The 16,686-nt window shown below is 38.4% G+C and overlaps 1 protein-coding gene across 23 annotated transcripts in view; it reads left to right on the top strand.

The window, feature by feature from the left end:
* The window catches only part of DLG2 (discs large MAGUK scaffold protein 2), a 1,040,329-nt gene that overhangs the window by 999,896 nt on the left and 23,747 nt on the right, over positions 1-16,686 (top strand). For 17 of the 23 annotated variants that reach the window (XM_055801296.1, XM_055801300.1, XM_055801302.1 and 14 more), the window contains one exon: positions 13,991-14,090. In XM_055801296.1, the coding sequence (XP_055657271.1) occupies positions 13,991-14,090 (100 nt within the window). Of the gene's footprint in view, positions 1-13,990; positions 14,091-14,979; positions 15,026-16,686 lie in introns of all 23 variants that reach the window. The other 6 variants (XM_055801304.1, XM_055801301.1, XM_055801299.1 and 3 more) reach the window with 1 other exon arrangement.

The raw sequence follows: 16,686 nt of genomic DNA, 5'->3' as shown, positions 1-16,686 counted from the left end.
GACAAGTCAGACAATCAGATAGTATTTCCATACAATGCAAAATTAAATTCTGGTGCTCATTATTACAGGATATTGTATAAAAATAATTTTAAAAGGAATTAGATAAGTTAGCAAGCAATGGATCCAATGACGACTTTTAACACTTTTGTCATGTAGCTCAGGACATGCTAGTTGTTGATTTCAAGAAGCAGAGACGTTATAAAAGGGGAAGGATCATGTTTCCTCTACTTTTGCCTTTCGACATCTGTTACTGGGTAACTTCAGAAAAAGCTGCTGGGCTAACTGGATCTCTGGTTTAACCCAATAAAATTACTTTTCTTTCATGTTCTGTTCATTCTGACTGAAAGAAACTTATTTGTTCAGGTTCAGAGACATCATCAGAATCCTAGGTCCCATTAACATTTTTAAAGATATCAAACCAATTAGAGATGTTAGCACCTGTGTAATAAGGAAAAGAATACAAATATTGGTATAAACAGCTTCATTTCACAAAGCAAAGATAGTGCTTCAGTTGTGTTGACCAAGTTCAGTCTCTAGCTTCATTCATATAATTGTAGTAATGATCTTCACCAGCTTTTCTAGTTGTCATTGAAGGTGGCTGGAGTATGAAAGCAACCAGTCCGTCCCTCTGGTTCCCTACGGCTGCTCTGTGCTGCTGCAGCAAAGGCTAGGGTTTCCAGGACACTGGCTACCTTAAAGGTTCAAACTTAGAAAAGATAAATGAAGGTAGCATAAATAAAGTGAAGATAACATGGTTATGATGTCCTAAGTGATTGCTGTCTCGGACTAAGGGGCCCACTGGTCTATGGATAATCAATGGAATGTAGAGCAGCCCAAAAGTTTGTCTGATATTCATGCTGGAGGAAGCTACAGGAGTTATGTGAGCACAAACTCAATTCAAAAGTGTATTTTGTGCTACAATGAACTCAAGATCATATCCCAGGTATCTTCTGATGCTCCCCTTTACACCAAAAGGAGCAGAACATGTTAGTAGCTGTTAGCAGGGCTATATATCTGCCAAAGCAGTACACTGAATTCTTGATAATTCTCCCTACCATAGGCTTCAGGCTGAACAAAAATAGCCTTTCCTTTCCTAATCCTAAAACCCACAGTGGTTGAGGGCTTTTCAGATTTTTTTACTGAATCAAAAAGAATGGATGGAAAAAAAAAGGATGGAAATATTACAGAGGGAAATGAGCCAGTAATCTGCTTTTTTTCTCAACTGTTGTAATTACCACCAGTCTTTCAGGAGACAAAAATAGCATCTCTTTTGCTTTTCTCCCTGTCAGGTCATACACTCTTTCTTGACTGTCTCTTGAAAATATTTTTATAGGAAAACTGTAGGTCTTGGAAAGACCTTTATCAGTATCTCACCTTTTTACTAATATTCATGTATGTTGCCTGTTCCCAGAGACATGTTGCACTATCTCGAAGCATAATGTTCAGGTAAAAGTTAATTTTATACAGAGAACTGGGTTTTTATACCAGTTCTCTGTGTGTATATGTGTGTGTGTGTATATATATATATGACATTTTTATATATATGCATTTTCATATGTGTATATATATGACATTTATATATATATGTGTGTATGTGTGTTTTCAGATATATAGAGAGATATATATGGGATTTATATATATATATCTGCCTTTTCATTTCACACCTTATTTGGGCAGTTACTCCAGAACATTGTCTTAGGGACAAATACCCAGTTCCACTTTCCAGTGAAATAATGCACATCATGCCGCTCACAATCTCTCATTGCTTAATGCGTGTGTCAGGGTGCATGGGGCGTGTTCAGGCTATGACTACCAGGAAGCTTTGCCAGCTGGTTGCTCACCCTGGTGAGGCTGCTCAGTGGGGTGCCAAACAGGGATGAGGTGCCTGCCAAGAAATGGGACTGCCCCATCCCTCCAAAACCTCTTGCAGCAGTTTTGCTGCTCATCAGCAGTGCCTCATCACAGCATCCTGGGCTGTGACCCGCACCATATTGCTCCATCACTATCCATTGTGTTTTTTCTATTCAGTTAGCTTGTCATCCACAGTTCTTTTCATATTCCAGTCAGATCACCTACATTGCACTCAGCCTGCCCCTTCAAATGCCCCTGAATGTATTTATTATGACAGTCAGAAGCTTGATAGCATTTAATAATATTTCTTATGAGCAGATTCTGTTTACAGATCCCACAGCCCTGCCTCAGTGTCAGGTCATCCTCTTGCTTTATTGGCATTTTAGCAACACTGCACTGAGGCATGAAAGGAAAAAGCTAAAATTGACTGAGATAGTAAGTTCTGTATTCTGGTGTAAATAAAACCCTCTGCATACTCAATGCATCTCTTCTCCAAATGTCAAAATCCAGTGACTGTCAGGACTTGATACATAGGACACATTTTGACAGCTTATGAAGTATTTGGGGGGGGGGGGAGTGGAAAAAAAACAAAAACCACAAAAAAAAACACAAACCCAGAAAACACCAAAACCTATTTCCAAACAATTTCTGCTCTAGAAAATCATATTTTCAGCCCTATTCATCAAATCAGACAAAAAATGGTCTACAAGGAACCTCAGGTGGTCAATGAGTTCAACCCCTGACCTGAGGGTGTCCTGTACCTTCCTCCTGTCTCACAGATTTGTCTAATCTCTACCTAAAAGACCTGCCACAACAGATATTTCATATTCTTCCCAAACATCCCACTCTCCTCATCATTAGAAATGACTAAACTGCTGCAGTTTCAGCCTGTTGTTATTTCTTCTTCTCTCAGTGCATATGGAGACTGGATTATTTGTCTTCATCTTCACTAAGCAGAACCTGCAGTTACACCTGCCCAGGTCTCAGCTACAGCATCTGTGCTAGTGGTTCACCATGGCAGATCTGGTTGTATTAATGCAGAGAAAAAGGTAATCAACTCAATTGGATCCCTGCTTCTCAGAAATTAGAAGGTACAAAGATGTGTTAGATTACCAGTCCTTTCTCTCTGCCTATTGAAGGTTGTTTCTAACATCATTGTTCATTTTTCTAAGTATAAAGTTCCACCACTTTTAGGGAGAAGCTTTTCTTTAGTCCACAATCAGAAAGTTTTCCACATATTCATTGTATTTTGACCGATTTTTCTTTGCACTTCTAAAGATACTTGACACGATTGGATTCCCTAAAGTGATTGGTACTGTGACAGTAATAGAAGTAGAAGAAAACCCACAATTTGAGCATGTTCAAAAACCTGCATCTTCATTGTGGAGCTAGCTGCTGATTTGGAGAGCCCAGTAACACGTGCTTTCCAGTCAGTATATGAATTTGCTGTCTCCCAAATTAATATTTCTCCACCTCAAAAGTCCCAAAGTGAACAGCTCTTCCTTGCTTTGTGGTCAAAAGCACCACCTTGCCACTGTTGTCTAAAAGAGATGTGATTAATCATGCATTGACTATAAAGGGAGCCTGGGGTCACTACCTCTGCCCCAGGCACCTACAGGGTAAACATCTAAAGCTAGATGCAGCAAATTCCATTTCTGTGAGTCCTAGGTGGATGCACCTTCTAAAAACCACAGCAGCCTTTGCAAGGCACAGGCATGACGGGGATTTGCATTCCTTATCCGCTTTATCTTGATCTGACATGATAAGTTAAGGTTTAAGAACCACAGGGCCTTATTCAAACTGTGAAGTTTAAAAGCCTGATGTAGACATCTCAGCCACTTCTTTTGGACTAATCTTTGCACTAGTAGTAGTAGTGAATAAACTAGTAACTTGTACAGGTATTTTGAATATACTCTTCCATTGCCACCTTGCCAAGTATAAAATACGAATGCTTGGGTAGGTTAGGTTGGGTTGGGTTGGGTTGGGTTGGGTTGGGTTGGGTTGCATTGAGTTGGGTTGCATTGAGTTGGGTTGCATTGAGTTGGGGTGGGTTGCATTGGGTTGGGTTGGATTCAGTTCAGTTTGGTTGCGTGGGGTTGTGTTGGGTTGCGTTGGGTTAAGTTAGGCAAAGCTATCTAGAAAGGCATAGGTGTAAGCCCTCTGCTCAGCCCACATACAGCTCCTGTTGTGTCAATATGAATTATGCTGTTGCTGTGAAGGTAGTGCAGGCTCCTGAACTTCTTTGCTTGTATGGCTAAAGGTGGAAAAAATACAGATAAGAAACCCCCCCTCTACTCAGAACTAAGCTTTTTATAGAAAATCAATCTGCATGTCATTTATTTGCAAGACTTGTGAGTCAGTATTTTACCGTACACTCCCCCATCTCAGAATGATTGAAATTTGCTTTGCTGTAACCAGAGAATAAGAATGATTTTTCATGCGTGCAACTTAAAATAAGCTCTGGAAATCATTCATGTCATACAATTTCTGGTTTTACATCTGCATTACTAATTGACATAAAATCTTTTACAAAACCATTGTTTCTGCTATACTGGAATTTAGTTGTTACTCTTTAGCAGTCACTCAAGAATGCTTCCTCTGTGATAAAATGGAAATTAATGACAAGGATAAAAAAGTAATGTGAATTCATGCCGCAAGATTTCCTCACCAACTCATTCTTATAGATAGAGCTTTCTAAGAAGTAAAAACAAGCTGGTAGAAGTTATTAAAAGCAAATTGCTGAGCAGAGATATTTTCTGCACAAGGACTTTTTATTGGCACAGGGCATTAGCCAGTCTAAAGACACTCTCCGGAACTTTGTTGTGAAACTGCCCAGCACAGAGAGGAGGAATAAACTGCACTTCTCTATCTGATGCTGTTGCTACCTTGCCTCTGGTTTTCTCTATGTTAGATTTAAGTTACAGCAAAGACTGCAAGACCTCAGAGACGGGGGTAGTATTGGGTGTCATGAAAGAATCAGATCTCAGCATCACTCCTGCCAGTGCAGCTTGTATCTTGGAGGAGACTTCTCCCCATGCGAGAGGAAAAGCTGAGTCTGATTTGTCCAGCTGCCCTTGATCTTTCATTTCCATATCCTCCACAGCCCTGTCTTCATGCTTCATGATGGCTGGAGCTGGTGCCAGGCAGTGGATGCTGGCTACACATCTATTTTGACCTAAGCCCATATTATTGAGCTTCCCTGACCCTTCCCCTTGAGCCAAACACATTTCACTCAGTGTTTCTGCAAGGTACATTAGAAATACTGCTGTCATCAGCATCTAGTTCACTCATGTGCTGAAGTAATCAAATGAAATTCAGGTGATAAAACAGCACATAGCCAGGAAAATCTAACTGTACAGTGTCTTGTTGCTCCAGGATATCTTGAGACACTCCACAAAGACATTTAGTAATAATGCCTGTTGGGACCAGGTCATAATCAAAAGTAAAGGAAAACAAGGGAGTCTTCAGTTTTAATTTATGCCACAGTAACGGTGTTGACTCTAGCAGTGAACTGGCATGCTTTAAGGAACCTGTTTTTTTAAAGAGTCAAAACTGTTCTAGATATTGTGAAAAATACTGTCAGGTCAAATGTGAGGCTGAAGTAACAAATTAACTAAGCGGAAGCAAAGAAATATGTTTTCTTAGCTTTCTTTTAAAAATCCAGTAGAAGTTTTTCTTTCAAATTAAAATAAATAAATAAATACTAAAGTAAAAAATCTTTGGGTCTGTTTTCCAGTTTTAAAAAAACTAAACAAACAAACAAAAAAAAAGGAAAGCTATTTTGCATTCTACTGAGAAGTACAAATTCTAAATACCTGCAACTTGTAAGCGTAATGGAGTAGAGTAGCAAATGTAAGACCTGAAGGCTTTGGGGCTGAACTTGATCCAGATGGTGCAAAATATTTCTGCCTGTTGGCAGCTTGTCAGTCAAAGAAAATACTGATGGAGTCATTTCTTCAGTTAAATGAGCAATTTAAATACATGCATTTCATAGATTTTCCAGTTTCTTCAGCCTGATAATTGTGTGGAGCTTATTTATAAGGTAACATTGTTTCTTAAGTGGCCATAATTCTAGGAACTACAGCGTCAGTGTTTTCTGTCCCACAGGTATGTGCCATCCCTGCTTAGGTAAGAGAAATGTTTAAGATGGTCACTGACATAAAGATAGGTAGTGTAACATTCACATTGGTCACAGATTGAATGTAACATGGTGAAAATTTGCTAGCAGAGGTAGAATGCAAAGTTTACAGCTGAGTTAATGGCTTCTCTTCTAAGCTGTTCCAGCAGAAATTTGTGCTGAGTTTAATTTCACGTGTCTGCTGTTTTTATAACTTGTTGTCTAATGCCCTGAATTAAATGGTAGGAAATTTGCATGTATGTATAGATGTCATAGTTACTTGGCTTTTCTTCTAAAAAAGTGGTTGAAAAGAAAAACGTATAGCATTGGCAATAGATATTGTCAAAGAATTAGAAACAGAACAGTTTTCTTCTAGTAGTATTTCACACAAAGCTCCAGAAGAGTGGGCTTTAACACTCATCAAGGCGATACTCTATATTTCACATCTTTATTTCTAGCTCACTCAAATTCAATCAGTTCAGTAATGAGTGATTTAGTAACTCACAAGCCATGTTTGGAAGGTTATAGGGACACAGGAGCTGCCAACCTTGGTCAAAGCCAAAGTCCATCTAATTTGATATCCCGTCTGTGAGACTGCTAGTGTGAGATGCATTACTGGAAGATGTAGGAACTTCACCTCCTACACAAACCTCACACCAGTCTTTTAGAGATTGACTTTGGTTTTGCTTGCCCATGCCTTTATGTTTTATAATTTTAGCTGTAAGGCCTAAATAAATCAACATTTTAAATGAAAACCATGAGCCTGGTATGATTTGCTATCTCCTGAGACAGGCCTTTGCCATAACTCATCCTGCCACTCCAGTCACCTCTGAGTGCAAACACCCTTCCTTTAACTCAAAAGGGCAGTTCAAAATATAAGTCTGCTCTGATTATCTTTCAGTGAATCCTCTGAAATCACGTAGGTATTGTAAATATTCCTCCGCTACTACCTTCCCAAAATGAAAGTAATAAAGGTTTTATGCAACTTAATCCTTTTACACAACGGTCCATTTTATGCAGTAGTTTACCCTTGCACAAGGCAAGTGCACAGCACTTGATTGCACAAATAAATGGTTCCACAAAAAGCAGTGATAAAGGAGCGAGTTGGGTTTTTTTTTAACAGCACAGATAACTAACACATTCTGCATCTTTATTTATTACTGAGGTTAATTCAAAAGATTGCACAGAGGAGATCAAAACCCTCAGTTTCATTTGCAAGTATAAAGAAGCACCAGCAGTTAACTGGGAATCAGATTTAAGAAAAAGATAGGAGAAAATAGCTGATGAAAACTGAGGAATGTAGATGAAGCTGATAAAGGCCCTACTGTGTGCTCTGTAGGAAAATCTGTGGGTCTGGGCCAGTGATCAGACAGCCCCAAACCTCTGCCATGCACACTCCAATGTTACTGCTGATCTCTGAGGCTCTTTCAGCATCGTTGTTGCACAAAGGATGCTGAGGCAGGTTCACGTGTGCAGATTTATTAGTGGGATCAGTAGCTGATGGCATACATCAGCTCTAAGAGGGAAAGTTACTTTTTAGGAAAAAAAAATTAAAAAGAACAGAGGAAAATTTGGGACAACATTGCCAAACACTGAATACACTTTCTAAATCCAGAGACAGCCTTCAGAAAGGAAAGGAAGACCTTCACTGCCCATGTGACTGCAGTGAGCCCAGCGAGGGCAAAACCCACGCTGGACCCCAGCACAGCTCTGCGAGACTGGATCTGTGAGCATCTCATCACAGAAACACAGACATTAGAGTGGAGAGAGGCTTGTTATTTAGCTCCTTTCCCTTCACAACCCCCTCCTCTCCCAGCACTGCAGTTATTCCCCACAGTACTTACTATTAGCAGATTTGTTTTAAATGTGAAAAATGATCTAGGCTTTTCCACTTCCCTTGGGGCAGATTATTCTACATCCAAATTGATTTCACTGTCAAGGAGATTTGCCCTTTCTTATTTTCACACTATTAATTTCAGTGTTTCTGCTTGAACAAATCCTTCCCACCCTCTTTGTCTACAACCTTCAGATACTTGCAAACGACCTTGGCTGTCACATACGCAAGGTTTTTACGTTGGCATTTCAATCCTGCTGACAATGGTGCAATGTAAATTACCACAGATGAGTACTCCCTTCGTACCTTGCACCAAGTTAAATACATGTTTGCAGAATTGGAAATACTGCTTTTACATGCTTTCTTGAAAGTCTATTAGTCTTTCTGTTCCCCTGGCAGTTTGTGTTGCTTTTAACTGTTGTTTTGTTAGGAATTAAAACTGCGTTGCTGGCTGACAAGTGGCATTACATCAGTCTTAAAAAAAAGATTAGTAAAATTTCACATTTATGAATACTAAGCAACACTACCCTTGTCTGTAGAAGCTAGACAGCATGGAGTTTTTAATCAGGCTTGTACTTTTCCATTTTGGATTTCCAAGATCCAAATCTCCCTGCAGCTTCATGGGAAAACTAAACAAGCAGAGTTATCTTCGCCTGAGCTTCTTCTCACCCAGTTTGTTCTCACTTATCAAAACAGATCATGGTGCAAAAATTCAATAAAGAATTACTATAGCCCAGGCTTGGGTTTTCTGGTTGGGGGGTTTTGGGGGGGTTTGTGTGTGTGTTGGTTTTTTTTTTTTTTCACAAATACTTGCAGTATCTAAGAAAATGTAAGGTTGAACTTAACAGAATAAGGACATCCCCCTGCATTTCATAAAAAGACATAGAGAAGTTGGGAAGTGCTGCTTGCCAGTGTGGTCAGACTGAGAACGAAAGATATATCTCTTAAAGACTATACTGTGTGGTCACTATACAACCAGGCTTACAGTTGCCACTAACAACTTCTTAGCTTATCTTCTAAATGTCTGCATGGATGCCATAAAGAGATTTTTTTGTGTGTGAGCCAGTCCATGGCCAAGTTCGTGGCTGCGCCAGGAATGCAAGAATGTCTCAGTAGCATTGGCTTTCTTCCAGACTTCGTCAAATCACTTAACCTGAGCACACTTTGTTATCTTTCTTAATAAAAGAAACTGCCATGGTTTCAGTGGTAGTATGCACCAGGTCATAGCCTTGACTTAGTCCCCCACAAAGTGGCTGTAAGGAGGACACTGCTATGGTCCCTGTATTGCAGATGGGACAGATGGCAGAAGATCCCACAGTGTGGTTTGACCCATGTTCCCTGGACCGTGCTGCCATGCTAACTGCAAAACCACTTTTCACATAAAGCACATATACTAACATAGGATTCTCTGCAGAAGTTTGTTCTGGAGACTTCATGTTCATCGTGCACTAGGAATTGCTAGGTGAAAAAGCCCACTGTAAAAGCAGAGAGGAGATACATATGTTTGGAAGGAGAAATAACACTGAGTATCTGTCACAGTCCGAAACTTTTCTTTCTGGTGTGAGTGTGACTTTTTGGTATGATGGGAGAGGTTTAGCATGTAGAGGTTTAATAGTGTTGGAGTGCCCAAACCTTTATTAAAGTGAGTGCTCTAACAGAGTGAAAGAATGTCCCTAACAGAAAAAAAAAGTGAATTAAATACAGAGAAAAGGATTGCAGGGACATAATGTTGATTATGAACTTTGTAGATTTTTGTAGAATCCTGTATAAGCGAGGCCTTTTCATTTAAGTTAGGCCAAAAGCAGGCATTAAAGGAGAATAATTAAAAAAAAAAACCAAAACCCACAAACAACCAAACACAGCATGACAGATGAGCAGCAGTAAAATAAATGAGTTTCTCATATACACTGCTAGACCAATCTCAGAACAAGACTGACATAGAGGATCATGTAACATAAAAACCAGACCAAAGCTTAGCACAAACTTGCCTAAAAATACATGATAAATGAAATTCATCTACACCCTGTATACAAGAATTTCACAGCCAGTGCTCTGGAACAGCTTTTTCTCAGGTGAAACACTGGTTCCCAGCTCATGACTGAGGATTAGCATCGGTTCAATGAAATACCAAAATAAAGCATTCCCAGTGTAGTTGGGAGTTTAATGGTCTTATGGTTTTTAGAGGATACAGTTGCTTTTAGAGCTTTTAGAGCATCAAAAGAAATCTTTACCCAACATATTAGGCTCTTCTGCAAAACGTTAAAGAGGGGAACCTCTACCAAGACCACAGCTGCACTGAACAGTGTGGGCTGGATCTGCTACATTGTGAAAAAAAACTGGGAAAGCTCAAAGTAAACAATTATATACTTGCCTATTGCAGTATGGTACAACGATCAAATTACTGGTATGCTATTCTTTGTGATGTTTACCACTATAAAGCAAATTTTGAAATTGGATGGTTTATTCAACATTACATGAAAATTTCCTTTTTAAAAAAATTATCCTATTAGCTGATGAGCAACATACATATGGCTGCTGCACCTAGGGAACAGCATTTAGAATACAAAAACAATATGACATAAAAAAATACCAAAGGAGGTTCTGAAGAAGAAACACATGGTGTCCTAATGTCTGTCACAACCAGGGAAGGTTGCTATGTGTAAGCCAGACTTGCATAACTGTGACATCTGGGGATATTTAGTCAAACAGGAGTGCACATCACATTTTTTTCTTGGTTTCTTCAAAACACAGTCTATCTCTAAGTAGAATCAAATAAGAAATCAATCCACGACATCGGTGAAAGTTTTTTCTCCCCTTTTTTTCTGAGAAAGGACTCTTTTATCACAGTTCAAGTGCTGTCAAGAATAACCTCATTCTTCAGTCATCAAACAGTACTTGAAAATTTCATTTGCTTTTGAGTCTTAGGCACTATCCAAAGTTCCTCCTAATGCTGATTCCTAGGTTACTGGTAGCCTGTGTGAACAGCAGCAGTGAGGTATAAAAGGAATCTTTGGTACAGGTTTTTCCCTGTGACTGAAATGCCCAAGTTATTTGCCATTACAGGATTTTACAATATTCATAGCAAAGAAATTGTGACTTGTACAGGAATCCATTTTCAGGCATATTTTCACTGACTTTCAGAAACTTTGCCTGCACACTGCTGGATCCAGCCTAAGCCTGGAATCACAATTTCAGTTGCAGTTGCATGCAACTTTTGCATCAGGCTGAGAGATCTAGGCAAATACCTCTCCTTTATCCTACGGTTATTTCACAGCTCTCCTGCAGCACAGGGAGCCCCAGTGAAAACTGGCTCCAGACGATTTGACAGGTCTCAAAGTTTCCATTTTATAGAAACAAAATCTCTTGAAAACATACATCTGAAGTTTGCAGTTTAACCCTTACCACCATTCCTCACATGCATGATCCTGTCTTAAAAAACAAAATATCTATTCAGGGTTGGTCTCTGCTCTCCATCGACAGAACAAAATCTGGAATTAACACAGTGTGTCCGATAAAAACAGGGGTTTATTCTGCCTGAGTCTCCCGCTCCAGTCTTTGCCAACCTCCTTATCTCTATATGTTAGAGATACATATTGTGGTATCTGTCAGAAGCATTTCACTAGGTGTCTGCAGGATTTCATATCCTTAAGGTGGAGACCATCAGCCTGAGTTTAATTACATTTATATTGGATACAAAACCAAAATCAAGCCTCCTGTCTTTGGTTTCTTGTGAATCAACATGTACTTACTGGACAAGAAAATAAATACTTGGTAAGCCCATTCATTTAATACCAAGGACTAATTATTTTTATAAGTTTGCAGGATCGAACCCATTTTAGTGTTTATAATATTTTACAATTTCTTTATTTTAAATATTAACCCTCTTGCTATACTATGATTGTGTATATGGTCATTGACATAAATATACACATTGATTAATCTGTAAAAATATTAACACATGCATAAGCATACTTGCTTAGGGATATTAATAAGCTAAAAGTCAGCTTTATTTTAAGAAAAATGCTTTTTAATGGTGTAAAAGCAGTGACACAGTTGGACACAATAGTCACCTGCTATGAATTGCCAGATTTTGATTGCCCAAATTGAAGTGGAACAATATTGTATTAAAAAGGCAATTCCAATACTTGGAATTGGAAAAGGAGAAAAAGTTTATAGAACACTAGATCTATCTTCTTTGAAATATACTGTTAGATCATGCATAAGCTTGAAAAAAATACATGTTTTTCTGGTGAAAATGGACTTTCTGAAATTTTTGCTCTAGACTGTTGGGGGAAAAAATTGAAAAACATTGTTTGCCAGTGTTATTCATTGTATAATCTCTGTGAAACACAGCATATTTACTTGTTGATTTGATAACATTCTCTTTAATTCTAAAGTGAAAAGACATTTGGTAACGAAATGATTGTGGTTTTCAACCCCCTTTGTTTTTTGAGGTGCTATTGTGTATATGTATTTGTTTCCCTTTTAAAGTGCAATGCCTATAGTATTACTATGTCAAATTCAGATGAATCGTGATAAACAACATTTTCACAATGGGAAATGTTAACATGCTACATTCCTTTCTTTGGAAAAATAAAAGAAATGATCACAGAAAACACATTTTAATTTAATTATATCCTTTAGGTCATTAAAGTGATGTAATGTGCATGTCAGTCCTCTTTTCATCCACAGATTACTTTAATCCTTCATGTGCAGTTGTTTTTTTTTTTAACTCTGGCTTTCTTTCATATTTGCTTTGTTTTGAAATTGCATGCTGTCTGGATTATTTGTGCATGACCTCCAAATTAATTTTGCATTGAATGTTTACATACTCTGAGAGATTTTCATGGATCATTTATTCTACATGTGCATTTTTTCCTTTGTTTTCAGTTACTGAACTTTAAATATGCTTGAAATGTAAAAGTGGCATGAAACTTTTGTGACACAAGTAGGCAACTATTTTAATAGAGATTTTCAGTACCTAACTTCACATCTTTCAGAAATACCTATTCTAAACTATATTTTATGCTGTGCTTCCAACATGTAAAAAAAAAAAGTTAAGTTCTGAAATTCTAAATATATCCCGTTTCAGAACTGGAGCCAAATACTGGTTATATTTCATTTGAGCAATGACAGACACTTGAGATTGGTCCTTAGAATGAGTTAAGAAGGTCTCTGCTCTCCTGGAGGTGATCACTTGCAAAGTCGTGTGTCTAGGCATTGCATAATTTCAGTATGGGAGACAGTGTAGATCATTGTCTGATGGACAACGTAGATCACTTCAGATAAGCACCCTCTGGAAAAACAAGCTTCTCTCAATTGACTGCACAGAGACCCAAATTCCTCATTTAGTATCTGAATTAAATGCCCCAAGGAGACGTATCCTGCTCTTACACAGTACAGTGATATGAGCCCTTGTGGCTATAAGGTAAAAGGTTTTATCATGTAAAAAAGCCCAATTTCTTCCATGTTAATTCCCCATTTGAAGATTTAAAGCAATGTATGTTACCCAACATGCAATGAAATACTGCTTATCAGCAGAATTGCATCTCTAAATCACATAAAACTAAAAGCATATCCAGAGGAGCCTAATGAGTAAATGCACGTGTATAAAATAAATCAAAGTGTTTTTTTTAAATTATGGAGAAAAATAAAGCATGAAAACACACTTAAGAAGTTGTCGATTAAAAGGCCAAATGAAATACTATGAAACCAGCAGCAGTTACCAGAAAAGAATATTTGATTTTAATTGGCATAGGGCTGAATTTGCATACCTACTACAAGCAAATCAAAGGCTTCTGCTTTCCTATTTGCAGTCTATTCTTTTTCAGCCAGTTAATTAATTCTGTGCACAGTCTGCCACGATTAAAGATGAGTGGCTTGATCTCAAAGCATGCTGAGCCATCTGTAGCCTTTCATCTGAACAAGCCAAACACACTAGATTCCAAACAAGTAGCTGAAGATTGTGATTTGAGACCTCTGTAATCAAATCTATCCAGTCTCCAGGGGCTTTGCCTTCAACCTGCAGAACTCACCGCAACCACCTCTGGTTCTTTGCAGCCGCTTGGTTTGGACTGATTTGAGTCACTACAGTTCTCTCCACTTTTACAAACTAGTTGTTTTGTCAGCATGAGTGTGACAACAATTAGACGTCCCTGTTTTTGCCCCATGCCTTTTCTCCTTCACAGTCATTCAATGACAAGCGTAAAAAGAACTTCATCTTTTCACGAAAATTCCCATTCTACAAGAGCAAGGAGCAGAGTGAGCAGGAAACAAGTGATCCAGAACGTAAGTAACCTCTTGGAGACGATGGCACATGCAGCAGCACAAAAAATGGGTGACACGCATGATACCAGTATCCCACACATCTAGGCAAATATCTGTTGTAGGCAGGCAGGAGAGGTATTACTACTGTGACCAATGTGTGACTGCAGTTTGGATCCAGCTGGTCCTTCCATCCCTGGAAACATCATCTTCAGAAGAAGAAAAGTGACCTTGACTTTTGGAAGAGCAAATGTGGCTCCTCAAAGTTGTTGTGGTACCTGTCATAAATCCAAACCTGTCTCTGATTAAATATTCCCTGATCAGAACTGGCTCAAAATCAGGCAAATGTGATTTCTTTCACCAGACTAAACTAAAGGACTATTTGTTAAAAGGTCTGCTCTAGTCTTTTTTGGCCTTTGACATTCTCCAAGTTGATTGCCATGGGCAGCTTCACTGACAGTTTAACAATTAAATGAAGCAACCATGCTAACAGCTTAAAGAAATAAATCAGATTTTGGAACGTGTACCTCCCCAGGCATTTATTGCTGGCTTAAATTGTATAGATAACCAGCGTTATTCAAAATATATGCTAGTTCCAAGCCCAAATAGTCACTTTTTTTCTTAATAATTCTCCTAAATTTATCTGGTGAGGATTGTTTCTGGAACTTTATCTGGTTGTTCCTTCTTCCTCACAGCTCCAAAAGCCATGTATCACGGGCACTCACTTTTTCATTGGCTGCATTCCCATCGAATATGGGTCTAAAGCTGTTTCAGAAAGAAAAAGCAGGGATCCAGATTGCTCAATCAACATGGTCAGTCATGGTAGTATCCATTTCAACTCCACTGACTTCTTCCTTCCTCTTCTGCGGCTGTTCTTCCTTTCTCATTGCTCTCTCTGGGGACTTCCGTGCAGGACATCCCCGGATTAGGTGACGACGGTTATGGAACAAAGACTCTGAGTAAGTTCCCAGGAATGGTCACTGTAAATCTTTTTTTGTTTTGTTTCGTTTTGGCTTCTGTTCCTTCTCTGAGGACCCTCCACTCCTAGCATGCACAAGATAGAGTTTTATTTGTTACCCAGCTGTGAATGCATTAAAAATGTTTCAATCGTTTTGTTCTGCATGACAATATTAAATAACATACAGTGTATCGAGCAGACACTTTCACTTCTTTTGTAATAACACCTTTTGTTTCTGACAGTATGTTATTGTTCCCATCATGGCAATTCTGTAGAGTAGCATATGTAGAACTCGTTTCGCTGCCTAGAATGTTCTTTTCAGCAACAATCCCTCCCTCTCCATCTAAAGGGAAAGTTAAACATTTTAACTTGATCACATCCCGAGGAGATCAATAGAAAAATTATTTTATGCTGTTGCTTCTGCATTTTCAGCTTTTTGCATGGGAGTGTTTGTTACTTTGCTGGATTTTAGATTAGTATTTGTTATTAATGAAAGAAGTCATTTGCAGGCTAGAGAAGACCATGCCTTTTCCCAAGCTAATTTTGGACCCATTTCACCATTAGCATCCTATTCTCTGTCATGCAACCTTAATCAATTTCTTCTTCTGATGCAGCAATCCTGCCACAAGACTTGGCATTGCAGAATGTGTAATGTGTCAGCTAATTGTTCAGAAACGATTTTGCTTCCTTGAAAGTTAGACCAGAAAAATTGTATAGAGTGAAATATTTGCAGCTGATTTCTATATAAATAGCTACATTATATTCTGTACCCAGAGCTAAATAATTTAAACAAAACGCCATTTGCATGTGTTTGGCTGCTTCTTCCTCAGTTCTTACTCTTTTTCTTAAGCACCTGGTAATTGGAGCAAAATGTGTGTGAATGTTAACATTGCATCACCTACTGTTTTGTATGTGATTTTTAATTGCAGGAGTGCACATCCCTGCACACAATTTTAGAGGTTATTCTGTTTCTGTCTGATTTGTTGAAGTGATATTTTAATGGTTTAACTTTAAGCCATAGAGTAGCTCACAATTTAAAGATGAAAGCTTCATCTCTTGTATGAAGAACAGTTCTTCAAGACTTGTTTTATCAGTGATAGACAGCAAATGTGGCGGCCTCCTGAATTCTAACCATCGTGCTACTTTAAGTGTCATAGCAGCTCATTAGCAACAAATGCAGATCCTTCCCTGCTAAAGAGAATACTTCTGATCTGATAACTCTCCTGAATGTCCATGTCCTTACAAAGACAAATCTCCATAATATCCAAACATTTGGAAGGAGATAACTGAATTCTGCAAATTTCTAAGGGAAAAGTAACACAGGGGTATTATATTATATAGGCTCTAGTTTCTCTGTTAATATTGCACCTAGCTTTCAGTTACTGACATACCTCTAGACATTCCCACTCATCCAAATTTCACTACTATTCAAGTCAAATGCGCTTTTTTGATGACAGTTCTTTCTATGAAATATATTTATTCTTGTTTAATATGGTTCTTCATGGTCCTGTATAGACTATTAGTTTGAGACAGTCCTCGTTAACTTGCTACAAAATGTCTGAAAGTCATATTGTTTTCTTCAAAATGTAAGGTGGGTTTTCTAAAGCTTCTTACTAAGCCCAAAATCAGACTTCCTCACTACTATTTTTATCAGATATCATC

The sequence above is a fragment of the Falco peregrinus genome, chromosome 4, assembly GCF_023634155.1.
Source record: "Falco peregrinus isolate bFalPer1 chromosome 4, bFalPer1.pri, whole genome shotgun sequence".
NCBI lineage: Eukaryota > Metazoa > Chordata > Aves > Falconiformes > Falconidae > Falco > Falco peregrinus.
This window is presented reverse-complemented; position numbering and strand designations above follow the sequence as displayed.